Below are 27,329 nucleotides of genomic sequence, written 5' to 3'. Positions count from 1 at the left end.
ACAAGAGATTGGGAAACTTTAATATCAAAAATAATTTACTACATGCTTCAAATGGGTCAGTCATGTCAAGCCGCAAAACGTACTTAGAAAAGTGGGAATCCAAGTTCATCTCATTGTCCTCATGAGACAGACATATTCATAAAAAGAGCTAGACGATTATATACTATCCCCTTACTTATTCAACTTGGGAGGACCTGTGCGGGTCCTTTGGACTGCAAAGCGGTCCAGCCGGTCAGTCCTAGAGGAGATAAACCCTGACTGCTCTTTAGAAGGTCAGATCCTGAAGATGAAACTCAAATGGATGAAGTCACCGAAGCAGTAAGTGTGAACTTAAATGGACTCCAAAGGATGGTAGAGGACAGGATTGCCTGGAGGAATGTTGTCCATGGAGTTTGACACGACCTCACAGCTAACAACCTATATTACTTAATATATATTCAACCTATATGTTGAATATATATTAAGGAAAACTGGATTGGAAGAAGAGGAAATGTGGTTTTGAAATTAGAAGAATAAAGGTCAATAATCTTTGCTATGTTAATGACCGAAGTCTTATAGCTGAAAATGCAATGCATCTGCAACATCTAGTAATAAAAGTTAAAGAACATAGTGAAAAAATGAAATGATGAAAATATATTGGACTATTTTGTCAGTCGGTTTTCCTTTATAACAATCAACCTTAATTGATAATAGCAATAGCATTTAGACATATATACTGCTTCATAGAGCTTTACAGAACCATTGTCAGAATTCCAAGTAACACCTCCAACAAAAGATGACTCCGAGGCTTGAATGTTCCTCAAAGTTCCATTTTATTAGAGATGTCATATTGGCACATATGGGAAAACCCGAATCTGAAAGTTTCCAGGTTTTCCCCATCCAAATGAAAGTCCAAGCCCCTGCCCAGCTCCCACACGTCCCACACAAAGGAAGTGGAAGTTTGAAGAAGCCACATAGGAAGAATATTGGCCTTTTTGAACTTTGCTATTGGAGAAGACTTCTGAGAATACTGTGGAGAGTCAAAAAAATGATCATTGAACAAATCAATCCAGAGTTCTCACTGAGGGCACAAATGAGGAGACTCAAGTTACCTTATCTTGGGCACATTTTGTGATGGACTACCTCTCCGGAGAAGGCTTTAAGAAGGCTGGGAAAGGTGGAAAGAAAAAGAAGAGGATGACTAACAAGAAGGTGGATGGACTCCGTGTCAGTGACCACACCATCAGAAGATCTGGAATATCAGGTTAGATACAGAACCTCACAGAGAAAATCCATCTATGTGATTGCTAAAGAATTGACACTGGCTTAATGGTGCACAATAAACATTGGTCAAGAGAGAACAGTGAGCATAAAAGCATAGCAATTAAGGTACCGAAGCGGGCAAGAGATGATTTCTTTTCTTTTATGTTGTTCTGATTTGCTTCTCCTTTCTCTTTTCTTTTATCTTTTTTTTATAAGTAGGTGACATGATTAGAAATTAGAAAGGAAAGAAAGGAAAAGTCTTTTAATAAAGGGTGATGAGATTAAAAAATAGAATAGGTGATAAAAGTAAGAGAAGGGTATATCAATGAATACATTTTTATATAATAAAATGAAAGAATAACGAGAAAATGTGGAACAACTGGACAATGATAGAGTGCAACCTAAGATAAATGTGTATTTACTAGAAATATATAAGTTGATTGAATGTAATAATTATGGTTAACTTTGGTGGTTTTTATTTGTATTAGAATGTATGACACCCAGGTGTCACACTGTTCACGCATTGATTTGGTTTATTTATAAAAAATAAAAAACTTGAAAAAGAGAGAGAGAGAACAGTGAGCTTGTTGCTTAAAAAAATTAAACCATGGACTTATTTGCAGTACTTTGGGAGCATTTATCAAACAAACCTATTCCTTTAGAATCTGGATGGATGTATATTGGTTTTGCTGAAAATATTTTCTAGAAAATAATTTTGCCATACCTGCTCTGGTTCATTATTTTTATGGCTAATGTTCAGCTGTTGTTGTTTTTTTAAATGTTAAATTGGGTTAATTGTTCCATTGCTGCTGTTGTTTGTTTCTGCTAATTGGAATTTGAAAGCCTGCAAAGAATCCCTTTGGTAAATAGAGTTTTGCAGGGTAGATAATGTAAATGCAAAAGTACATGTGTCAGCCTCTATCTCGTTTGCTTGCTATCGGCCGCCATGGTAACGGGGAGGGAGGAGGCGCATGGTATTTGGGAGGGGAAGCATGCTGGTGGAGACATCTCAAAAAAGGGAACGTTGTTCTCACCATCTTCTGCACATGCTGAAGGTCCTGCATACCAACTGAATGAGGCTACCTGAAGATGAGCCCCACGTGATACTTTTGAGGGTTGGTGGTTGGACATTGGGCTGGGGTAATTGAGGGGAGGGAGTTGGGTAACTTTTGATATGTACAAGTTTGCGCCTTTTTGCCTCAGATCTTGCTTCACTTTTGCTGTTTTCACTTCAGATCCAATAAAATACCTTTTCTGTAACTAATTGGAGTTAAGGGTTTCCTTTCTTGGATGTTGAATGAGGCAGGCCTGACAACGTGTGTGAGCACATGGAAGTCTTTGGTTAATTTCCCTCTTATCCAAGAGTTTGTGATGGAGCTACATATTAAAAAGAGTCAGAAAGTAGCCCCAATCTGATTGTTTTAAGTTAAAAAAGAAGTTTTGCACTTAGCAACATAGTTCTTTGGCATAAATGGCAGATTCCATTAATTGCCTTCAGCTCCCTTGAGATCATCTTAAAACTCTTTCAATCTCATGGCTGAGCCACGGAAATTTGGAGACTCCTAAACTTGTATCATTTTCTTGGAGAATCTTTTTTTTTTTTTTAAAAAAAAAGCTTTTTATTTTGAAAAACAATAGAAGGGTTTGTAGGCTTACAGGATGTACCAAAGGCAGTCCTCAACCTACAACCATAATTGGGACTAGAATTTCCGTTGCTAAATAAGGTGGCTTGCTAAGTATGTCCCATATGATTTGACAACCTTGTTTTCCATTGTTAACTGGATCACGGCAGTTGTTAAATGAATCATGTCATTAAGTGAATCTGGCTTCCCTATAGACTTTGCTTATCGGACGCCAGCTGGAAAGGTCACACATAGCGACCTCGGAGGTGCTGTAATGGATGAAAATAAATGCCATTTTCCAAATTTTGACCCATGACTGGGGAGGCTGCAAGTGCTGGTCATGAGTCAGTTTTTTCAATAACTTTGGTTGCTAAACAAATGGTTATAAGTAGAGGACTACCTGTATATCAGTTTACAAGATTATCCCAAAGGTGCTTTTTCAAGAGGCAACTGAACTTTCTTGTTTTTCTTCGAAGACGTTTCCCTTCTCATCCAAGAAGCTTCTTCAGTTCCTGCTCAGTCAACAATTCCGACTTAGTCAGAACTGAAGAAGCTTCTTGGATGAGAAGTGAAACGTCTTCGAAGAAAAACAAGAAAGTTCAGTTGCCTCTTGAAAAAGCACCTTTGGGACAACCATGACTGGATGACTAAGAATCTCTATAGACATTTATACAATAGTGGAATATTTTTGTCTGCTCTTACCAATCTAATAGTATCCACTATTTAATAGTATCCACAAAAGATTTAAAATGTAAGCCTGATTTGTAGATACCTACAAATCTGACTTTCTACCTTTTCTGTGAAAGTTTTACATATTTTGTAAATGTGTGTGTTGTGTGTCTCAGAGTTGGTTTTGGATAATTTTTCCTTTAAAAAAAATCTTCTTGTTTTTCTTTTCCCTTAGGTTTAACATCACGATTTAAAAAATGGTTCTTCAGATTTATACGCAAGCTGCCCATCATTGGTCCCATCGTAAGTTTTAAGCTGCTTAATAAATTTAAGATATTTTGAGAATGGCTTGGACATGAGTTGATTTATCAATGCTGAATGAAGTAAAATAACAATATTGAAAACATAACATATGAATGCTTAGCTCAAATGCGATAGCATTCCACTTCAAGCCCAAATTTGTGGCCTGTTGAAAACCAAGCAAAATTCAATTCACCATTGATTCTTTTCTTTCTCCTTAATAGCCTTACTAAAAATGGATTATTTAGCAAGTGTCTGTATCTTCATATGCTTTGTTTCATTGGTGAATGATTCAGAGGGATCCTTGAAGATCCCAGAACATTTAATACAGAAGATGGGAAAAGAAGGAACAAATATTTGCTTATTGGATTGAGTGTTGAATTTATACCATATTGAATATCGAAAAAACACTGAACTTAACCAATGTCAATTACATCAGATAAAACAAGAGAACATTACTTAATTGCGGTGAAAAACATATGGAGAACTCCAAAATATCTATTCTATATTAATCTTAATGCAATTTTCGAAGAAGGAATACTTGCCCTATAACATAGAGTATGTCTTTAAAATCACACCTGGGAAGGTGATTTCTACCATTCCATTAAGGTACCCAAGACACAAGCCATAAAGGAATCTATGCATTAAATCAATTTAAATTTGGCCTTCAAAAATTGTGAAGCCAGTGGAGCTGAGCCAGAACAAGTATCACAAGGATACACCCATCAGAAACCTGACCGCAGCATTCTGGACTCATTGCAATGCTCTAGTTTCCCTCAGTGACATCTTCACAGAAAGTGGACTACAACAATCTTTTTTTGGAAAGCAATTGTAGTATGAATCGTGGAGGGCAAAGCACTCCGAACCAGGAAAGGGGAATGCAATTCAGCTAAAAGAAGATGTCGCTCATCCTTAGGAACCACGTGAACTTTCAGAGATAATGCATAATTGAGAAAGACTCCCAAGAGGTGAATCTGCTTTTTCAGAGGGGTGGGGGGCGAGCCTATCTAGAGCTGGTAACTCTCCTTTCCAATTGGATAAAATTATCTTCAATCAAAGTGCTCTGACCTGCCTGAATTCAGCTTGAAACTATTATACCTCAGCCTGACCACAATCAAGCCAAGCAGAAGCTGACTATGAAGGCTGACCCACAGAAAGAAGATGGGGAAAAAGCTCCAAAATACCTGTGTATCATTCATGTAAAGTTGGAACTGGTTCTTTCTCCATAGTGAGGGGGGGAGGAGTATCCAGAATGGGTTGACCTTATCCTCTTGTGATTGGATTGAGTCAGATAAGAACGGTGCCTCCCACACCCACCTCCCGCAACCGTCGCAGAAGGATATCATGGTTCATGGTATCGAAGGCCGCTGAGAGGTCAAGAAGCACAAGGATAGAGGAGTGACCCCTATCCCTGGCTCGCCAGAGATCATCGATCAGCGCGACCAAAGCAGTTTCCGTGCTGTAACCAGGCCTGAAACCGGACTGAAAGGAATCCAGATAATCGGTTTCATCCAAGGACCGTCGGAGTTGAAAGGCCACCACTTTCTCAACAACCTTCCCAACAAAGGGGAGGTTGGAGACTGGACGATAGTTACTCAAAATGGCTGGATCCAGAGAAGGTTTCTTCAGGAGGGGTCTCACCACCGCATCCTTTAGGAGGTGCAGGAAGGACCCCCTCCCGGAGAGAGGTGTTAACTATCATCTGGATCCAGCCACGTGTCACCTCCCTGCTGGTTGAGACCAGCCACTCCTGAAACCCTTGGTCACTCATGCTCTCGTCACCTCTAGGCTTGATTACTGTAATGTGCTTCACTTGGGGCTGCCCCTGAAGAGTGTTCGGAGACTACAATTGGTCCAGAATGCAGCCGCGCGAGTGATATTGGGTGTACCTAGGTATACCCATGTTATACCTATCCTCCGCGAGCTGCACTGGCTTCTCATCGGTCTCCAAATGCGCTTCAAGGTGCTGGTCGTTACCTTTAAAGCTCTACATGGCTTAGGACCTGGATACCTACGGGACCGCCGACCGGGCAATGCCGATTGGCGACTACTCGGGGGAGGTCTTTCTCTGTAGCTACTCCGGCCCTGTGGAATGATCTCGCCGCAGAGATCTGAACCCTTCCCATTCTCTCGGCCTTCTGTAAGGCCACTAAAACCTGGCAGCAGGTTCCAGCAGGCCTGGGGCTGTTGACCCCAAAATATGGTTCAGCCCCACTTGGAACGGAGTGCATGGTGTGTTTTTTTTAAATCTATCTTTTCTTTCCTCTTATTCCCTTTTGATTTATTTGTATTGTTAGCCGCCCAGAGTCCTATGGGATTGGGCAGCATACAAATGCTTTGAAACTTTGAAACTCAATTGAATTTTCTTTGTTTTTTCTTTGAAGATGCTTAGCTTCTCATACAGGAAACTTCATTCAGAACTGAATACGTTTCTTTCTTTCTTTCTTTCTTTCTTTCTATCTATCTATCTATCTATCTATCTATCTATCTATCTATCTATCTATCTATCTATCATCTATCTATCTTATCTATATCTCTATCATCTATATCTCTATCTATCTATCTATCTATCTATCTATCTATCTATCTATCTATCTATCTATCTATCTATCTATCTATCATCTATATTTAGAGTCACAACCCCGGTAAGCCCCAATTATGGGAGGAAGCTAACTGCTTCCATCATCTGTCAGTCGGCTCATCACAAGAGTCCATCATGACAGAAACCCAATATTTTTACTGTTGCCTTTGTTATATTTGTGTTTTTTATTTGTGCTGATAAATAAATAAAGGGAGACTAGTATAGATCTATTTCAAGCTATTTAGCTCTCATCAGCTAGTTCGAATCCCAGTAAGGGTATGGCTAGCTGATGAGAGCTAAATAGCTTGAAATAGATCTATACTAGTCTCCCTTTATTTATTTATCAGCACAAATAAAAAACACACACACATATATATATACACACACACACACTTGTGACATATATTTGACTTGTAGGCCACTGATCGGCTAATAGAGCAAATACTGTATTTTTGGAGTATAAGACACACCTTTTTCCCTCAAAAAAGAGGCTGAAAATCTGGGTGCGTCTTATGCACTGAATACAGCATTTTTTACCTCCTGAAACCCCTCTCCTTCACTAAAATGGCCATGCAGAGCTTGTAGGAGGCTTTCAGAGAACTGGGGGCTGGGGAGGGCAGAAATTAGCAAAAAATGGGCCTTTTTTTGCCCAATTTTGACCCCCCCAGCCCCCAGGAGCACTCTATAAGCTTCCTAATGCCCTTTTTTTTGATGAAAATGGGCCCATTTTTGCGAAAAACAGGCAATTTTTTGCCCTCCCCCCCAAACACTCTACAAGCTGGCTAAGAGCTATTTTGGGGGGGAAAAAAACGGGAGGTTTTCGGGAGGTTTGCAGAGTGCAAAGACTTTTTTAAAAAAAATTGCCTCTTCAAAAACTTGGTGCATCTTATACTCCGGTGCGTCTTATACTTTGTTTGTCTGTAAGCCGCCCAGAGTCCCCTGGAAGTGGGCGGCATACAAATACCAATAAACTGAAACTGAAATTCCGAAAAATTTGGTAACCTTGGGATTGTTGTTTTTAACAAAAGATCTGCAGCTAAAGGGTATCTTTAATTTAAAAAGATCCACTTTATTAATAGTTTTACATGTGCTCTTTGTCATTTATAGATCCAGCAACAGATAGACAAGACTTTGGATGAGATGTCTGCCAAATTGACCTTTTTGCAAGACAAGAAAAATTATCTCAGGACCCTGCCAGCAATAGGTCTCAGCAAGCCAGAATTATTGAAGAAGATGAAGGAATACAGCACTATGGGTATGACTTTGAGGATCTACTGGGATGTGAAGAAAAAATCTGTTCCTTAGCCAATTCTAAGACTATAGATCTGAATATGAGGAAAGATATGGTCTTTGCTATCTAATAACTGATATAGAGGTCTTTAAAGAGGTAAAAAAAAATTAAGATCTGATTTGCTTCCATTGTGCCACTGACTACCATCTCTGATTCTCCCAACTTATAGGAAATCTCCTTGGTTGGATAAACCTTTAGTTGTGTCTGATACCTTCTTTTAAAATGATCTATCATTGTTTTAAGGGCTCCAGAATGTAAAAATGGATTCCCTTTCCTTGCCTTTCCCCAATGCCACTTGCAAAAATTAACCCTATTAGTTGCATGCTGAAGATGTACGTAGCTGTTAGGTGTGTCTTGCAGAAATTTGCTCCCAAAGTTATGAATTCCATCTTCCAGCTCTAAACACGGCTGGGCATTCTGTGCTTAACTCCACCACCACAATTGAACCCAAGATTTCTGTTGTTAAGTGAGACATATGTTAAGTGAGCTTTTCCCCATTTTACTACATTACTTAACCACTATTGTTAAGTGAATTCGGCTTCCCCATTGACTTCGCTTGCCAGAAGGTTGCAAAGGGGGATCATATGACTGCAGAACACTGTGACTGCTGTAAGTATGACCCAGTTGCCAAGCATCTGAATTTTGATCACCTGACCATTGGGGATGCTGTCAAGGTCGTAACTGTGAAAAACGGTCAAAAGTCACTTTTTCAGTGCTGTTGTAACTTTGAACAGTCACTAAATGAATTGTTGTAATTCGACTACCTGTAATTAGTTAACTAACTAACTAATCTAATTAATTAGAATATATGGTGTCAACTCGTAAAAGCATTTCTAGTCTGCTCTCGAGTTGCCATGGGCAGAAAAAGGGGAGCACATTCCATGCATATCTTCTTCCAGGGTCGGATCTCAGTTTACCAAAGCCAGCTTGTGAGGTGTGGACTTCTACAGCCCATGGGAGTGCCTCGTTGGAGAATGTGATTTATGACACAGACTGTGAGGAGGGGAGAAACAGGGTCAAAGTTTAGCCATAAACTACATGTGACAGAGTTGAGCTCACTCGACCTAATAAATAACTGGTTTCCTTTTGAAACTTGGCTCGAGACTCATGAATTAATTAGGACATCTGTCGGAACCTTGACATATGGAAGACCAGCCTAATGTTTCAACCAGTAATTGGCAACGCTTTCCGAAATACATATGTGTTAAATTGGTTCATCTAGGATTAAGCTGCTTCATTTGCAAATATAGGAAGCATCAGCATGACAAACTGACTGGCAGTGACAAACTAAGATAATGTGAACCAGAAACAAAGTATGGCTTTGGTTTCCAAAAGAGCTTTCATGTAATGAGTCAACATTCCCCCCCCCCTTTGTATTCTTAGGTAACGTAAATTGGAAAGACTGCAAAGTATCTGGCACAGTGTACAGTGGGGATGAGAAACTCGTTAATCTGCTTGTTAAGGTAATATAGCATGAAACTCTTAGAGAATTGCCTTTTGTAATGTGTGTGTATAATTAAAAACTACCAGTGCATTCCAGATGAGATTGGTTGATTGCAATTACCGTGTTTCCCTGAAAATAAGACAGGGTCTTATTTTCTTTTGACCCCCTAAATAAGCGCTTGGCCTTATTTTCGGGGAGGTCTTATTTTTGAGGTGCAGGAGGTGGCGAGCGTGGTCATCTCATGGCTGCTGCTGTGTTGCAATTTGGGGGGGGCTTATTTTCTGAGGAGGGCTTATTTTAGCATATGCACACTTATTATCCGGAGAGGTCTTATTTTCAGGAAACAGGGTATATTCCATTGCAATCCAATAACTCTCAATGGCTTTTTTGGTACCTAAAGTAGAAAAATAGTAACACTTCCACGGTATGGCTAAAAATGCTGACAAAATAACAGTCATAAAACTCCAAGCCAGGAGGTACAAAATAACTGAAAGGAAACACCAGAAAAGTAAAAGAAAATAGAAATCATAGTGTAGTTTCTAGTGTTAGTTCCTTTCTAAGATTTGTTCAAAGACTTAGTTTATTTTCATTAAAGGCAACAATAGATGTAAATACAGCAATAGTGCTGAATATTTAAATACTTTATATATTTAGTGACATGGGTATAAACTGTATTCTCTTATTTGAAGTAGGGTTAGGATACCAAAAAAACCCCACATTCCCTTATCCTGAAAAGCCGTATGATAACAAGAAAGGGACCTTCATATATTTTTGTGCTGTTTACATTTTTTAAATTAATCTTTCATATCCTCAGGTTGCTTAAAATAATGATCCTTGCATAAAATCGAGGGTTAGGGATGATGAACTGCAGCCCTCCAGATGCTGTTGGACTCCATCAACCCTATCAGATGAGTGTTATTGTCTAACAATCATTCAAGGACTGCAGTTTTCCCTCATCCTAAAATGCTTAAGTAATAATGTATTACATAACGTGTTGGCTCAGTGGCTAAGACGCTGAGCCTGTCGATCAGAAAGGTCGGCGGTTCAAATCCCTAGCACCACGTAACGGAGTGAGCTCCCGTTACTTGTCCCAGCTTCTGCCAATCTAGTAGTTCAAAAGCATGTAAAAATGCAAGTAGAAAAATAGGAACAAACTTTGGTGGGAAGGTAACAGCATTCTGTGCACCTTCAGCGTTTAGTCATGCCGGCCCCATGACCACGGAGATGTCTTCGGACAATGCTGGCTCTTCGGCTTTGAAACAAAGATGAGCACCGCTCCCTAGAGTCGGGAATAACTAGCACATATGTGCAAGGGGAACCTTTATCTTTACCTTAATAGTGTATTATTTCAGCTTTGTTAAAGCAGGTAGAATCTGAGAAAGGAAGTTTACATCACAATTGTGATGTAAAGATCCAGATAATAATAAATGACCATTTTATTAAGATTCAGGTTCATGTCAACAAAATGTTGGTGGATTTTAAAAATTTCAGGAGGAAGACATTGGGAACTGGTTGGGAACTGGTTCTTTAAGTGGTGAAGGGTCAAGAGAAGGGTCAGTTTTTCTGCTAGTACAGGGGTGTCAAACTCGATTTCATTGAGGGTCACATCAGGGTTGTGTTTGATCTGGTGGGCTGGAGTGGGCATGGCAAGGGTGGGCGTGGCCAGCTCGATGTCACTTGTCTTGGGGGCGTCTGTGGTGGCCCGAGTGCTCTGCCAGCGAAAACAGGCTTCTGAGTTCCGTTTTCAGCTGCGACTGCCTCCTGCAGCCCTCTGCCAGCAAAAACGGAGCTCACGGCCCTACCAAGCTCCATTTTCGCTGACAGAGGCACTGCGGGCCAGTCCTTCTCTGTTTCCAGGGCGGCCACACTGGCCATATCTAAGCACCATATGGGCCGGATCTGGCCGCTAGGCCTTGAGTTTGACATCCCTGTCTGTGGTAGTTGATTCAAGGTTCTCTTAAAATACTTCTTCCCTGAGAGTGCTTGGGACATACTAGCAAGGGCAGCATCCCCATGGACATGCGATCAAAATTTGGATACTTGGCAACTGGCTCATTTATGACAGCTGCAGTGTCCTGGAGTCATGTGACCACCTTTCGTGAAATTCTGACAGGCAAAGTCAATGGGGAAGTCAACAACCATGCTACTAACTTAACAACTGCAATGATTCACTTAACTGTGGAACTAAAGGTTGCAGAATGAGACAAAACTCATTAAACAACTGTCTTGCTTAGCAGCAGAAATGTTCGGCTGCATTGGGGTTGCAAGATGAGGACTACCTGCTAATTCTTTGTGAACTAAAAATAGAAAGAGGTGGCTGCATTCTATATATAAGTGGACAATAACAGCTTTACGAAGGAAAAAGGAGTTACAGAAGGAAAGAACATGGGTGGAAGCATAGTTTCAAGGGAGTATTTTTCTTTTCCTTCAAGGTTTATGAGGAATTTGCATGGACTAATCCACTTCATCCAGATGTATTCCCAGGTGTGAGGAAGATGGAAGCAGAGGTTGTGAGAATGGCTTGCACACTTTTTCATGGTGGACCTAAATCATGTGGAACAGTAAGTAAGAGGACAAATGTTACCTTGGTAGCCTTGTCCACTTATCTTTAAGGCAGCTACAGCTTTTATTTACATTTACATGTTAAACAATCCATAGACATTTGCATTGTTTCCAGGATTTGTTTTCAAAGTATCCCGAAAAAATTCCGGCTTTTGTATCCTGAGTTGGTTAGCTACATGGTGCTCTGACCCAGGCTTCCCGAGAGCATGAAGCAGACTCCTTGACAAAAATCCCTTTTATTAATTTACCATGAATTCTGCTCATTCACATACAGCAAAGTCTTTCAAGGGAGGATTTACAGTCACAGACCTTATCTGGCTTGGAGAGCTGACAGGCCAATATCTGCAAAAGAACCAATTAAGGGAACTAACTCCTGCAAACTCCACTCTCCTTTTGCTCCTCTTTTATTCCCTCTGGGAGAGGCCATTCGTTGTCCACCTGTGGCCGTACTCCCAAATTGACCTCTGTTCTTTAGCTGTTCCCTTCCTCTGGCAACTCTGTGCATGCGTACACAGGGAATAGGTGCCAGCTGTTCATGTTTCTCACTGATGTCTGACTCTGAAGGCAGCTGATAACTGGCATATGACTCTGGCCCCCTCTTTGCCTCTGACACAGCGCCCTCATCAGAGACTTCCCCAGAATCTGTTAGAGACTTGCTAGTCATTACAGAAACCTGCTTTTGGAAACATTCTCTAACAAACTGGTTGTGCACCATATTTCTGTGGAGTCTCTATTCCTGCAACTAAAGAACTGGCAAAAAGAATGCCAAAACATAAAGGTAACTTGATTCCTGTGGATATGCAGGAATGTTATTTGTTGTCTCTTCCGAGCTGCAAAATGCTGACCTAGTTAGTGTCCTTTTTTCAGGAATGTGTGTGCTTTCTAGACAGAATTGGCAGCTGACCAAGAATAATGCCGAGGAACGAAATGAAAAAGATGCAGTGTTTTTCCTCCTGCCAGTGGCTCTTGGACTTACCTTTTCCCTATGTTCAATTCTATCTTTATACAAGAACTTGTCTTGGGTAATGGCTCAAGATACCTGGAGCTGTGGTCTAAAACCACAGCTTACTCTTTGTGACAAATTTCCTCTAACAAGAGTTCTGCTCCAACAAAAGTTAAGTTCTATCATCTTCAGTCATCAGTTATGTCCAGCGGGAACGATGGGAACGATAGTACCAATCATCTGAGGCTGGTATAGAGATTACAGATCAAGTTGTTTTCTTAAACCCAACAAAGCAACAAAACAGAATTCCATTGTACATAAAATGATAACTATGCTGTAGGAGGGAAATGCCTTGCATTTTTTTTCTCCTTTCAAAGAAAGACTGCCTTTATCTTTTAACAAGCACGCAATACTGTAATGATCCAACATTTTACTCCATTGTTAGGAGAAGAATGTGAGCATTGGGTTGATGAGATGCTGACTTTAGCAACATATTGTTTTCTGTCAGTATTTTCACAATGGTTGGAATTCTTCTGCTAACAGTGAGTTAGGTAACATCAAAACATAGTTGTGTAAGATGATAACTTCTTAAGACTGGGAATGACATGTCATTGTCTTATTTCAACCACGCCAAAAAAGAAAAGAAAGAGAGTCAGAAAAGAAGGGGAACAAAATAGTGTGGTTTTCATCTGAGTTTCATGGGAAATAAAGCTTCCTAAAATTATTTATATAAGGAAAGGGATCAATATAATTTTACTCTTTCGTGCTTACTGAATAATATTTGCAGAACTTAACTCATAACGCCTGAAATCCAAAATTCATAAGAATTTTGTAATATAAGTGAATATTCTTGGTTATGTTTTGCTTATATACTGTATATAGCTGTGATGGCAAACCTATGACACGCAGAGCAATCCCTCTGGGCACGCAAACTGTCGCCCATTGCTCTTCTGAGTTCTGATGCACCAACTAGCTGGTCTTCACGTGCGTGGGAGCGCCGGAAACCAGAAGAGCAGCAGCTCAGTGCACATGCGCGCACTGGGAAGATGATATTCTGGTTTCCGGCATGCACATGCATGCCGGCCAGCTGGTCTTCTGGTTTATGACATGTATGTGCACCGGCCAGCTGATCTTCGTTCACGCATGCATGTCGGAAACCAGAAGATCGTCTTCTTGGCGCGCGCATGCACACCGGGCGGCTGCTCTTCTGGTTTCCAGCAGGTGCCCGAAAAGGTTCACCAACACTGGTATATAGTATAATTATGTAGCTGCTCCCCCTAAAAGTTAGGTGAGTTTTTGGTTTATATACATAATATATTCAATTTAAATCTTTATATCAATAATTAACTAGCATTAAATACAAGCAAGAAAAATAACACCCTTTTCAATAACACCACTGAAACTTACCAGAGGTAAAGGATAACTAAAAGCTAGGGTTACTGACACAATATTATAAAATGTTTAAATTTTAAAATATATCTGTTTTAGATATACTGTAAATTTAAAGGTCTTTCTCAGAGCCAAGCATAATGTTCTGACATTTTTAATGGCAGATTTACCAAAGTTCTCAAGTATACTGTGTGAGAGCTTTTAGATTAAAATATATATTTTTTAATATTTATACTGAATACTAAGAAACCGAAGCCACAAAGAAGGATGTAAAAATGGGAGATGCTTGTCCATAGTCCCAAAGAGCTGCCACCTGAAGCTACATATGGAGCAAAACCTCTTCTTGTAGGCAAACTTTTCAATAAGGTATCTTAGGACCAAAACATAGTCCTAGCGATGGGGACAAAAACTGTCCTGATCATTGTCCAAAACTGATCCTGTCTCTATCTTCTATTTTGTTGTTGAAGGGGTCGGCATAAAATTTGTGTCAGACCTGCATTCCAAAAACCAGATTTTATTTTGGATGCTATTTGAAACCCTGACATTTTGCTAAACAATATTCAGCAAACTTAACTGATCCGTAGTTACCAAGATTTCCCCTATTGTTTTTTTTTTAATATGGGCATTATAAAAGTAAACAACAACATGCAACTTGGGGCTCCCTTTATGTTTTTGTCTGGAAGCTGCAAGGAAGTGGCCAAGTTGCAGAGTATGGTGTGATTGTGTCGCATTTTGTTGGAGTAGCTGCCACTTCAGCTACCAAGTGAGTTTCAAGCTTCTAGTTTTGTTCATACAGTGGAACCATGGGTCACAAATGTTTCTGACCACAACCAAATCAGGTGCTGACCAAAAAATCCGCTAAATGTTTCACTCTGTTCACGGACACATCCTCGGGTGGCGATCACAGCTGCAACCGTTTTCCCTGCCGCAGCAATTTCCCCTTCTGCGTCTTTTATTTTTGTGCTCGCCTGCGCAGTCAGTGTTACTTTCGGTCACGACCAAATTGAGTGAATTACGGTTGTGACCAGAGATTCCACTGTATCAGGGATTCAAATTTGATTTCTCCCAGGTGTCTCCTTCCCTCCAGCACTCCTGTCCAATTGCAGGCCTACTGCTGGCCTCAGGATTTTTCCTCTCCGAGGACCAAAAGTCAGCCCTTCCCCAAAAGAGAATCCAGAATTGTTTCAAAACACAATGCTTCACCTTGAAGTTCCTCATGATTTCCAATTGAGCATTCAGACTGAACTTCTCCTGATCTCCAAGCCATGTGTCTGCCACCAGCATCAACAACAATTGGTCCTTTCCCAAAAGAGAATCAGGAACCATTTCTGAACATAAAATTCCACCCTGAACATCCTGCCTTCCCCTTTTTTTTTGCAGGCAGAAGGAGCTCTCACTTTCCCCTCATGTTCCAAATATATAAATAAGTGCTGAATAATGTTTAGAATCAAGTGGTTTGACAGCCAAGAGAGTTACAAAACTCTGAGAAAGTTTCATGATTTCTTCCGGATAGATAGTAGTTGTATTGTTGCTGTTGTTAGGTCCGAAGTCGTGTCCAACCCATCGCGACCCCATGGACAACGTTCCTCCAGGCCTTCCTGTCCTCTATCATCCCCCGGAGTCCATTTAAGCTCACGCCGACTGCTTTGGTGACTCCATCCAGCCACCTCATTTTCTGTCGCCCCCTTCTTCTTTTGCCCTCAGTCTTTCCCAGCATTAGGCTCTTCTCCAAGGAGTCCTTCCTTCTCATCATCTCATGGTGGCCAAAGTATTTGAGTTTCATCTTCAGGATCTGTCCTTCTAAAAGTCAGGGTTGATCTCTTCTAGGACAGACCGCCTTGCATTTCAAGGGACTTGCATGAGCCTTTTCCAGCACCATAATTCAAAGGCCTCAATTCTTTGGCGCTCAGCCTTTCTTAGGGTCCAACTTTCGCAGCCATACATTGCAACTGGGAAAACCATAGCCTTGACTATATGCACTTTTGTTGGCAGGGTGTAGTTGTATTAGTAGCAGAATAATTAATATGATGTCGCAGTGCCTCAAGAATTGGAAATTTGTACCACCAGTGGGAAAAAGAAAAAAGTAAGGTTCATGGATTTTGTGTATGATGTCGAATGTAACTCAACCAGAGAAAGAGAGAGAAAAGAGACAAAAGGGAGTTTTGTTCTCTATGCCTGTTTATTCCTCTTTTTTAAGGATAGATGGTACCATTTCCTTTATTCAGTTTTAAGACAGACCTACTATGTATCACTCCTCTCTTTAGGTTTCTCACTGGTTTTTGATGTGCTGTGTTAAAACAACTTCCCCTGTCTGTCTTTTTCGCTTATACGTTGGATTTTCCTTTTAATCTGGGTATTAGTTGAAAGAATCAGACATCTGCTTTTGAAAAAAAAAACTGTAAGCTACTCATGAGTCAACCAACGTTGGCTGGATGCCCGTGTCCTGCAATAATCAGCAAAAAAAAAGTCTTGTGAGAATGATTTATGTGCTTCCAAGTAGGTGACAAGTCATTTGGAAAACAAAAGGCTTTTAGCAGGCGTTAGAAAGAGTCTCAACTCTTGTTTTATATGGAGCCTTAATTTCCTTGGCGTAATAATGTGCGTATCTTGATGCCCAGCAAAGGAGGTGGTTTAAGAAAAAAAATCAGATGCTTTAATAAAATAACTAATGGACTTTTCTTTCCTGCTTCAGTAATGACTCAAGATGAATATTCTGAGCTTTAAAATACTAAAACTTGCCCTTTGCCCATTTATAGGATGTATGCCTAAACCAGATAGCTGCAATATTGTCTTGATTATGATACATCCCCATCCATCCATTTCTTCAGGAATTCAGGGAAAAATAAGAACGCTTTCTGTTCTTGTTTTTCTTCCAAATCAACAGCCCTGTGAGGCAGAATGGCCGAGGGTCTTGTTAAAACGGAGCCTCTTGAATGCTAGCCCAATTCCTTTATTATTATAATTCACTGGCTGTCAGTATTTGTCTATTGTATCAATCCAGCAACAAGAACAAAACATTGCTTAAAATGTTTGCTACTCAGTATTTATATGCATTTAAATGTAGAGGTGGCTCAGTGGCTAAGATGCTGAGCTTGTCGATCAGAAAGGTCAGCAGTTCAGCGGTTCGAATCCCTAGTGCCGCGTAACAGAGTGAGCTCTGTTACTTGTCCCAGCTTCGGCCATGTAAAAATGCAAGTAGAAAAATAGGAACCACGTTTGGTGGGAAGGTAACAATGTTCTCTGTGCCTTCGGCGTTTAGTCATGCTGGCCACATGACCACAGAGACGTCTTCAGACAGTGCTGGCTCTTCAGGTTTGAAATGGAGATGAGCACCGCCCCCTAGAGTTGGAAATGACTAATGCATATGTGTGAGGGGTACCTTTACCTATCTAAATGCATCTTCAGTTTGAATTAGAAGAGATCTTAGACACAAAGTGGTCATTTGTTGAGATTTATTAAGATTGCTAATGTAAAGATCCAAGATTTCCATAGATATACTCTACAACAGTGATCCCCAACCCCCGGTCCGCGGACCGGTGCCGGGCCGCGGAGTACCTGGCACCGGGCCGCGCAGCGGCCGGGGGCCATGATCGCTGCAGCGGCCGGGGGCCATAGTTTCTTTCTGTATGCAAATTAGGGCTAACTGGCACAAGGGGTGTTACTGGACCGCTGGTGGCACTCTGATGTCACCAGCGGCCCACCGCCCCCCTGTGTCCAGCGCCGCCCTTCTCATTCCTTTTCAGCGCTTCAGCGCTGGCCGATTCCTGAAAAAAACCTAAGAGCGCCTGCGCAGCTACGTAGGGCTAGCGTAGACAGCGCTAGTAGCGTAGCCTTGCGTAGGCGCAGTTTGTGCTACGCTATCTACGCTAGCCATACTGAACTGTTTAATCAAAACAATCTGATATATAAACAATCAATGTGTCGTCGCGAACAACGCCCCCCCACCCCTGCGCGCGCTCAGCGGGCCACGGTAAAATTATCAAAGGCTGACTGGTCCGCGGCGATAAAAAGGTTGGGGACCACTGCTCTACAATGGTGCTAACTACTTAGTTAGAAGTGTTTGACAACTTTAAGGGGTGTGGACTTCCAGTTCTCAGAATTCCCTAGCCAACATGCTGGGAGTTGAAGTCCATACCTTTTAAAGTTGCCAAGTGTGAAAAGCACTGGTGAGAAGGTTTTATGAATGAAAGGAAGTATATGTATCCCAAGGTAATATTGCTGGATTCAATCTGTGTCAGTCAGTTTGATTTTTTTAAGTTTAAAAAATGTTTTTTTTATTTTTCAACAATTTTAAATTTTAAAAGTTTTTTTAAAATAGAGACTAGCTAAGTGTACGTTCTATTAGGGCTTTCCCATGATCATTTGGTTATCTGATGTGTTTTTATTTCTTTTGTGATAGATGACATCTGGAGGAACAGAGAGCATCCTGATGGCCTGTAAAGCCTACAGAGATTTGGCTTATGAAAAAGGAATAAAACATCCAGAAATGTATGTACCTCTTGTCTCTCTGGCTGTCACAGTGGGTTTATTATTATGGGAACCAGGGGTGTTATTCACTTACCTTCCCTACCTGTTTGGAAATGTGAGCGAGCGTGCGTGCATGTCCTCTTCACTCGCACACATCACGTCCGCACATGCACTCCGCCTTTCGTGCATGCACTTTGTGTTAAAAAAGGGCCTAAATGAGATGCCATAGCACGGGGCAAGTGGGTGGGGCCACCTGCGATTTCCGCTACTGGTCCAGGCAAACCGATCAGAACAAGCAAAATACCACCTCCAATGGGAACTAGTTTTGTTTTTTTTTAATTGAAAATTTTGAAAAAAAAACTTTTACAAATATTTACCTCCCTCCCCCTACTCTCCCCACCCAAACCCACCCCCGAACCTCCCCCCCCCCAGCTTCCCAGAACCCATATAGGGTATAAATCTTTAACAAAGATATTCTAAGATAAACTTAAAAAAAAGTTAGTATCATCTTTCATTTGAGCTTTAACTCCTCTTTGCTAGGCTAGCTCTAAACAGATTATATCATTCCTTGTTTCTTCAGTCATAAACTATCTGGAATTTCTTAGTCCCATATTTATTTTGAGTATAGTCAATCCATCTTCTCCACTCCAGTTTATATCTCTCATTTGAATGGTTCTTGAGATATGCTGATATTTTAGCCATCTCTGCTAGGTTTGTTACTTTTAATGTCCATTCTTGAATAGTAGGCAAATCTTCCTTCTGCCAGTATTGCGCCACCAACAGTCTTGCTGCGGTTATTAAATGCAAAATTAGGTTGGTCTCTATAACTGTACAATCAGTAATTATATCTAACAAAAATAACTGAGGGGTAAACTTTATCCTTTTTTTAAGAACATTTTGCATAATCCACCATATTTTTATCCAAAATGCTTTAACCTTTTTACAAGTCCACCATATATGATAGTATGTAGCATCAGCGCAATCACATCTCCAGCATTTAGGTTATAAATTCGGATACATAGAGGCCAGTTTTTTAGGATCTAAATGCCATCTATAAAACATAAAAGTTTTCTCTCAAATTTTGGGCTTGTGTAAATTTTACATTTCTTACCCAAATCTTTTCCCATGTATCCAATATTATTGGTTCTTCAAAATTTTGTGCCTACTTTATCACACAGTCTTTAACTAATTCTGTTTTCGAATCCATTTCTATTAATGCATTATATAGTCTCTCTATATGCATTGGACTTTGATCCCTAATTTGTTTTAGTAAATTATCCTCGTTTTGCGTAAAACCGATTTTTTGATCTTTTTTCCATCTGGCCTGTAACTGCCCATACTGAAACCATGTTTGAATTGCCTTTTCCTCTTTTAATACATTCAAGGGTTTTAATTGTAATACCCTCATTCTAAGGTGAGAAGCTGTCTGTATGTAATTACATCCTGTTTTTGTACTATATTTATGTTTTCTATTGCGTGTCTAGGAATTGCCCACATGGGTATCTTATATAGTTTGTATTGATATTTTTTCCAGACCCGCAGTAGAGCATTCCTTAAAATACATTAACATTCTTATATACCTTTTTGTCATATAGCAGGTAAGCATGCCAACCATATACCAAATCATGCCCTTCGATATTAAGTATTCTGTCATCTGTTAAATTAATCCAGTCACTGATTACCGATAAAACTATTGCTTCATAATATAGTTTTAAATTTGGTAATTTCAAACCTCCTAGAACTAGTTTTGTTTTTAAGTAACACATTCCCTTGCTCTTTTTTCTGGCTTGACCTCAAAAAGACAGAAACAAGAACAAATTATTATAACCAAGTGTTTAAAAGAAGCCAATTAGAAGGCATAGATTATGAGGCTGATTCGCCTGAAACTATCATTACAGCAATTTAAGGTTGGAAAGTACCCTGAGCTATAGAGAAGTGAAAGCAATCCTGTCTTCTTGCAGTAATGCCATGCAAGAAGAGGGAAGTGAGCAGTTCACAAACCTTAAGCAGATACTAAATCTTTTTCCATTTTTTCCCATCACCGTGAATCTGGCTCTTAAAATCGCATTAGTTTAAAAGTAATTTCAGATGGGCAAAGTCTCTTTGAGGCAGTTACTATAAATCTATAAGGAACTGCCCTGTGTGCCTTCAATAGGAGATCATTTTGCTATAAAGTATTGGGGGCTGCTTTGGAAACATTTTTGATTTTCAAAGTTGGTTTCTAATTCTCTGAAGACTATTCTCTTGAGAATCTCAATGCAGTGAACTACCGTGTTTCCTCGAAAATAAGACCGGATCTTATATTATTTTTTGCTCCAAAAGATGCATTAGAGCTTATTTTCTGGTTAGGTCTTATTTTGGGAGAAATATGGTACTAATTGCGTCCATCTGGCTGATGATCTTAGAGTAAAGGTAAGGTTCCCATAGCACATATGCACTAGTCATTCCCCACTCTAGGGGGTTAGCCAAAGAGTCAGCACTCTCCAAAGGCTTCTCCTTGGTCATATGGCCAGCATGACTAAATGTCAAAGGTGCACGGAATGTTGTTAACGCTGATGATCTTAACTGGGGCTTATTTTGGGGGTAGGGCTTATATTACGAGCATCCTAAAATCATGCTAGGGTTTATTTTCCGATTGGGTCTTATTTTCAGGAAAACAGGGTAGTTATGAAGTTCTTTGGATCCAATGTCTTTTCTGGGAAAAATAAAAAATAAAAGAATAGCAAAAAAAAAACAAAAAAAAAAACAGTAAGAAAAAGAAAATGACTTCGCCCTTCACTATAACAATTTAAACAATTTTAGAAACTGATTGCCTTCTCTTAAATAATCTCCCCCCCCCCTCCATATCTCATCTGTCAAGGATCCAAATAATACATCCCCTTCAATGAGAACTCAGAGGCAGCCATATTCCCCAAAGAACATTTTTTGGGGACATATCAAATTGGCACAGACTTGGTGGAAAACTGGCTCTAGGTTACCACCAGTTTTACACCCAATTAAAAGTAAAACTTTGTCTCCCCCCCCCCCCCCCGGCTCCAATCGCATAGTCCTATCAGCATGTAGTCAGGTTTCTCAGTGACCTCAGTCTCCACCTTTCAAACACCTGCCTGAACGTCCTTGATTCCCACTGGAAAGAACTTTATTTGGGCTATAACACCCCAGCTATCTCTACACCCCCCTCCCTGGCCCCTTAGCTCCAGGCTGTGTCAGCCCTGAAGCAATGGGAAGAGAAATCTCCTTAGAGAAAAGCTACCAAAAGAAAATAGTCAGAGTTAGGCCAGCTTCGGGGTTGACACCATCTCTTATTTATAAACAAAGTCTTAATATGCTGGTTTCTCTTCAGATCGTATAATAAAACAAAGTCTTAAGGCCTCATTGTTTCAATCCTGATCAGCAAAAGTCCATTAAGGGTTACCTCGATCAAATAAACCAGCTTTATATTCCTTGCTTTTACTTTTAACAATCTTGATCTGATTTCAAATTTCTCTAGCATATTGTGGCTAGTAGCTAGTTCTCAACCTCTTGTCAGTTTCAATTTACATTCTAGAAGGAAGATCATTTGTGGAATGCACTTATTTTTTTGTTATTTTATATTTTATATGATTTACTGACACAGGATAATTTCTTTTTATGCCAAAATGGAAAAGCAATGTCATGAAAATACAATAATATTTCTGGCCACACCATCTGCTACCTATCTTAAGATTTACAAGCTACTGTATCTACAATTTTTGGTCCTCAACACATGTCTCAAAGTGAGGCCAACTGTTTGAGTGGTTCTGTTTGTTTTTATTCCTGTCCCTGTTTTTCAATTTGCTACAACAATAATAATCATTATAGGTGGGCAAATATTACAAGCCACAGTCCAAAGCTTTCTCTGGATTCACCCAAACATTTTAGCTTTGTCCAGGAGTTCTGTTTGTTATCTCACTTTGGTATCTTCCTTAACGTTGGTAAACCTAATAAACGTAGTTTACAATTAGCAAACTCTTGGAGATTCCCTACCAGACTTATTTTTGTCCAGAAAAGAAAGGAAAGAAGTTTTGGTCTGGCATGCTGCCATTTTTCCCTCTGAAGTGTATTATTTTTGATGTTGGTTTTGTCTTTTAGGTTGGTGCCAATAAGTGCCCATGCAGCATTTGACAAGGCTGCCCATTATTTCAGGATTAAGATTGTGCGTATTCCATTGACAGAACTGATGCAGGTGGATGTGAAGGTAATATCCCACTGGCATTTCCAGATGTTTCCAATACATTTTCAGTTGAATGGAGTGATGGAACCTTTGAGAGAGGCGGGTGGATGGAAGGAAGGAAATTAATACAAAGAGTTCTTCAGAAGATTCACTTTTAATCCCTTGATTTGTACACTGGGTTTTATGGATTCCTAATGACTTTCTCCTAATTTTTTTAGGCAATGAAAAAAGCCATTACCAAGAATACAGCCATGTTGGTCTGTTCAAGCCCACAATTTCCTCATGGAAGTATTGACCCCATTGAGGAAGTAGCGAAGGTAATATTTTTGCATTGATAACAAAGATACTGCAGTTCCGACCACAGTTGAGCCCAAAAGTTCCGTCGCTAAGCACAACAGTTGTCAAGTGAGTATTACAACCTTTTCTTTTGCCACAATTGTTCAGTAAATCACTATAATTGTTATGTGAATCACGCAGCTGTTAACCGAATCTGGCTTCTCCCATTGACTTTGTTTGTCAGAAACCAGCTTGGAAGGTAATAAGTGGTAATGACATGATCCCAGGACAATAGCAATAGCTCTTAGGCTTATATACCGCTTCACAGTACTTTGCAGCCCCCTCTAAGCGGTTTAGAGAGTCAGCATATTGCCCCCAACAGTCTGGGCCCTCATTTCACTCACCTCGGAAGGATGGAAGGCAAGTAAACCTTGAGCCTGGTGAAGCTCGAACTCCTTTCTGTGGATGGAATTATCCTGCAATACTGCATTCTAACAACTGGAAAGAAAGGAAGGAAGAGCACTAGCAATAGCACTTAGACTTATATACCGCTTCACAATGCTTTACAGCCCTCTAAGCGGTTTACAGAGTCTGCAGACATAAACCTTGTCTGTCTCTTTCTCTAAAAGCCTTATCAGCATCGCTGAGATACCAGGAACCCATTTATCAGGTGATCTCAGTAAAAGGGCAGTGGCTGGAAGTTTATTGTGCTGCTGAATGTAGCATCCATTAACTACGATGAAAGTGAGGTTTTAAGAAAAACATGCAAGGAATTCTTTGGGGAAACTCCCAGAATATTTTCTAGTACACCATAGAACAGATCAATAAAAGATTCCATAGAGGCCTTCTTCAAGAATTATGAATTTTAGCTTCTTCACTAGAATTATGCATGTGTACTAGTCTAAATCAAGCAGTCTGCATATGTTCCAAATGCTTACAGCAATAGCACTTAAGACTTATTTTTCAGAGTATAAGACAAACTCCCCCCCCCCACAAAGAGGCTGAAAATTTGGGTGTGTCTTATACACCGAATGTAGCCCTGCCCACCCACTGGCCCCCACCCTTTGGCCTCTGCCTCCCAGCAATTTGCCTACTTGCAGCAAACAGTGAACAGCCTGTTTCAGTTTCACTTTCAGCACAGCCTGATTAGCACAAGCAGCTGATTGTCGGTTCCTCCTGACCATCAGCTGTTTCAGGCTGCAGGGATTACCATTGCCTACTGCTGCCTCGGCGTGCCCCATTTTGGCCTCCACATCCCATTTTTGGCTTCTGTGTGCCCCGTTTTCGGCCTCCGCATACCCCATTTTCTGCCCATTCCGATCCTCACTGGAAAAAGGGGCATGTGGAGGCCGAAAACGGCACGTGGAAACCAAAAATGGGGCGCTCAGAGGCGGCAATAGTCTATGGCAATCCTTGCAGCCTGAAAGCTGATCAGCAGAAGGCCCGACAATCAGCTGCTTGTGCTAATCAGGCTGTGCTGAAACTGAAACGGGATGTTTGCTGCAAGGAGGCAAATTGCTGGGAGGCAGAAGCAGATTTTTTTTCTTGTACTCCCCCCCCCCCCCCCAAGCTAGGTGAGTTTTATACTTTGGAGCATCGTATACTCCAAAAATTACGGTACATACTGCTTCACAGTGTCTAAGCGGTTTACAAAGTCAGCCTATTGCCCCAAATAATCTTGGTCCTCATTTTACCGACCTTGGAAGGATGGAATGCTGAGTTAACCTTGAGCCTGGTGAGATTTGAAATGCCAAGTTTCAGGCAGCCGGCAGTCAGCAGAAGTAGCCTGTAGTACTGCATTCTAACCACTGCACCACTGCAGCTCACATGCAGCTGTCATAAATACCTGCCAATTGCCAAGGGCCCAAATTTTGATCATGTAACCATAGGCATGCTGCAACAGTCTCAACTCTGAAAACTGGTCATAACTCATTTTTTCCAGTGCCATTGTAAATTCAGACGGTCACTAAACAAGCGGCTGAGAGTCAAGAACTGTCTGTAGGTATTTGAACTGCTTGCTGGGTACTCGGGCATCACTGTTTCGTGGCTTTTGTGCCCAGCTATGTTAATTTTCCTGTGACTTGGGGTTTTACTGTGGAAAGAGGGGGACATAACTAAGGCAGAATATCAGCAAATAGCCCGAGCCTGTAAAGATGAAGTAAGGAAAGCTAAGGCTCACAATGAAGAACAATAGGTCCCTTGCTGGGAGACAGTGGCAGGAAGGTGACAAGCAACAGGGAGAAAGCAGAACTATTTAACTCATTTTTTGCATCTGTCTTTACACAAAGGGATAAAATAGTCCAACCTATCAAAAACAGCACCACAAAAATCAGATTAGGAACACAAATTGAAATAGGGAAGAAAACGGTAAGTGAGCACCTGTCTACCCTAGACGAGTTCAAATCACCCGGACTGGACGGATTACACCCCACGGTTCTGAAGGATCTGGCAGACGAGATCTCAGAACCACTGAACTATATCTTTCAGAGATCCTGGACCACTGGGGAACTGCCAGAGGACTGGAAAAGAGCTGAAAGAGCTACTCTTCAACATCTTCATCAATGATTTGGATGAGGGAATAAATGTGGAACTCATCAAATTTGCAGATGACACCAAGCTGGCAGGAATAGCCAACACTCCAGAAGACAGGCTTAAGATACAGAAGGATCTTGACAAACTTGAACACTGGATACTATCTAACAAAATGAAATTCAGTGGTGAAAAGAGTAAGGTTCTACATTTAAGCAAGAAAAACAAAATGCACAGGTACAGTATAGGTGGTACCTTGCTCAACTGTAGTAACTGTGAAAGGGATCTTGGAGTCCTAGTGGACAACCATTTAAATATGAGCCAGCACTGTGCAGCAGCTGCCAACAGAGGGATAGAATCAAGATCACGCGAAGTGTTAATACCACTTTATAATCCTTTGGTAAGGCCACACTTGGAATACTGCATTCAGTTTTGGTCGCCACGATGTAGAAAAGATGTGGAGACTCTAGAAAAAGTGCAGAGAAGAGCAACAAAGATGATTAGGGGACTGGAGACTAAAACATATGAAGAACGGTTGCAGGAACTGGATATGTCTAGTTTGATGAAAAGAAGGCCAAGGGAAGACATGATAGCAGTGTTCCAATATCTCAGGGGTTGCCACAAAGAAGAGGGAGTCAAGCTATTCTCCAAAACACCTGAGGGTAGAACAAGAAGCAATGGGTGGAAACTAATCAAGGAGAGAAGCAACTTAGAACTGAGGAGAAATTTCCTGACAGTTAGAACAATTAATCAGTAGAACAGCTTGCCTCTAGAAGTTGTGAATGCCCCAACACTGGAAGTCTTTAAGAAGATGTTGGATAGCCATTTGTCTGAAATGGTATAGAGTTTCCTGCCTAGGCAGGGGGTTGGACTAGAAGATCTCTAAGGTCCCTTCTAACTCTGCTATTATATTGTATTGTATTTCCAAAATTTTCCCCCAGCAATAGGGCACCATTTAAATCACTGAATGGATACTTGTCTGTGCTGACTTGAAGAGATAAAGTATCAATTCTGGTTGTCTTTGCATCACTATAATTGTATATGAGAAAGTATACTTCTGAAAAGAAGATTTGGATGTAGACGTTTGTGTGTCAAATGCCTTTTCCCCCCCTTATTTGTCATTTGGATTTATGAAGTGTTAATGAAAGAGACTCCATCAATTATTTGAGCTTGGATTCCAGACGTATCCAGGAATTGGGAATCAGACTGAACTTTTGAAGAAAGATCATAACTTCGTGATAACTACGTCCCATGTACACAATTCCAATTGAAAGTTTTGCTAGTTCAGGACAGGTTTTTTGAAAGATCCATGGTAGTTACTGCCAAGGGTCTAGATCAGCTTCACACTGCATCCTGCATTCCATATATTTGATATGGTTAAGTAGCTAATCAACACAGTTCTAGTATAATATATTTCATATGGTGGATGTTGAGTTGAAGTAGCAATAATCAAAATTTTGCCTCTGAAAATAATAAAAATTAGGTATGAGAAAAGTGGTTTTTTCTTCTTTTCCCCAAATTTAAAATAATGGTCTGTTAATGCTGATCTGCTGGTAAATGACTTCCTTCAATGAAAGAATATTTCACTTTGGTAATTACCAGCAGGAAGAGCTATTCGCCATGGCCAAAAGTCCCAGCCATGATAATTCAAAATTTAAAGTGAAGCATTGAATAGTTTTTCTAGAGAATACCCGAATTTTCCTAATTACAGGTAATCGTTTGATTAAGGATTCACTTAGTGACCATTCGACTGAACAAAATGACCTGTGGCCGTTTTTCACACTTACGAATGTCACAGCATCCTCTTGGTCATGTGATCAAA

At 40.5% G+C, this 27,329-nt stretch overlaps 1 protein-coding gene across 1 annotated transcript in view; it reads left to right on the top strand.

The window, feature by feature from the left end:
• SGPL1 (sphingosine-1-phosphate lyase 1) overlaps window positions 1-27,329 on the top strand; it is a 62,452-nt gene that overhangs the window by 23,088 nt on the left and 12,035 nt on the right. The window contains exons 3-9 of the mRNA XM_087702358.1: window positions 3,769-3,836; window positions 7,522-7,669; window positions 9,089-9,168; window positions 11,582-11,710; window positions 18,443-18,531; window positions 22,621-22,726; window positions 22,921-23,019. Coding sequence (XP_087558484.1) covers window positions 3,769-3,836; window positions 7,522-7,669; window positions 9,089-9,168; window positions 11,582-11,710; window positions 18,443-18,531; window positions 22,621-22,726; window positions 22,921-23,019 — 719 coding nt within the window. The remainder of the gene's footprint in view (window positions 1-3,768; window positions 3,837-7,521; window positions 7,670-9,088; window positions 9,169-11,581; window positions 11,711-18,442; window positions 18,532-22,620; window positions 22,727-22,920; window positions 23,020-27,329) is intronic.

Source organism: Thamnophis sirtalis, unplaced genomic scaffold (genome assembly GCF_051295495.1).
Source record: "Thamnophis sirtalis isolate CommonGarterSnake01/CBP01778 unplaced genomic scaffold, rThaSir2_p1.2 scaffold_15, whole genome shotgun sequence".
Taxonomy (NCBI): domain Eukaryota; kingdom Metazoa; phylum Chordata; class Lepidosauria; order Squamata; family Natricidae; genus Thamnophis; species Thamnophis sirtalis.
Note: the sequence above shows the minus strand (reverse complement) of the source record. Positions and strands in the feature narration are given on the sequence as shown.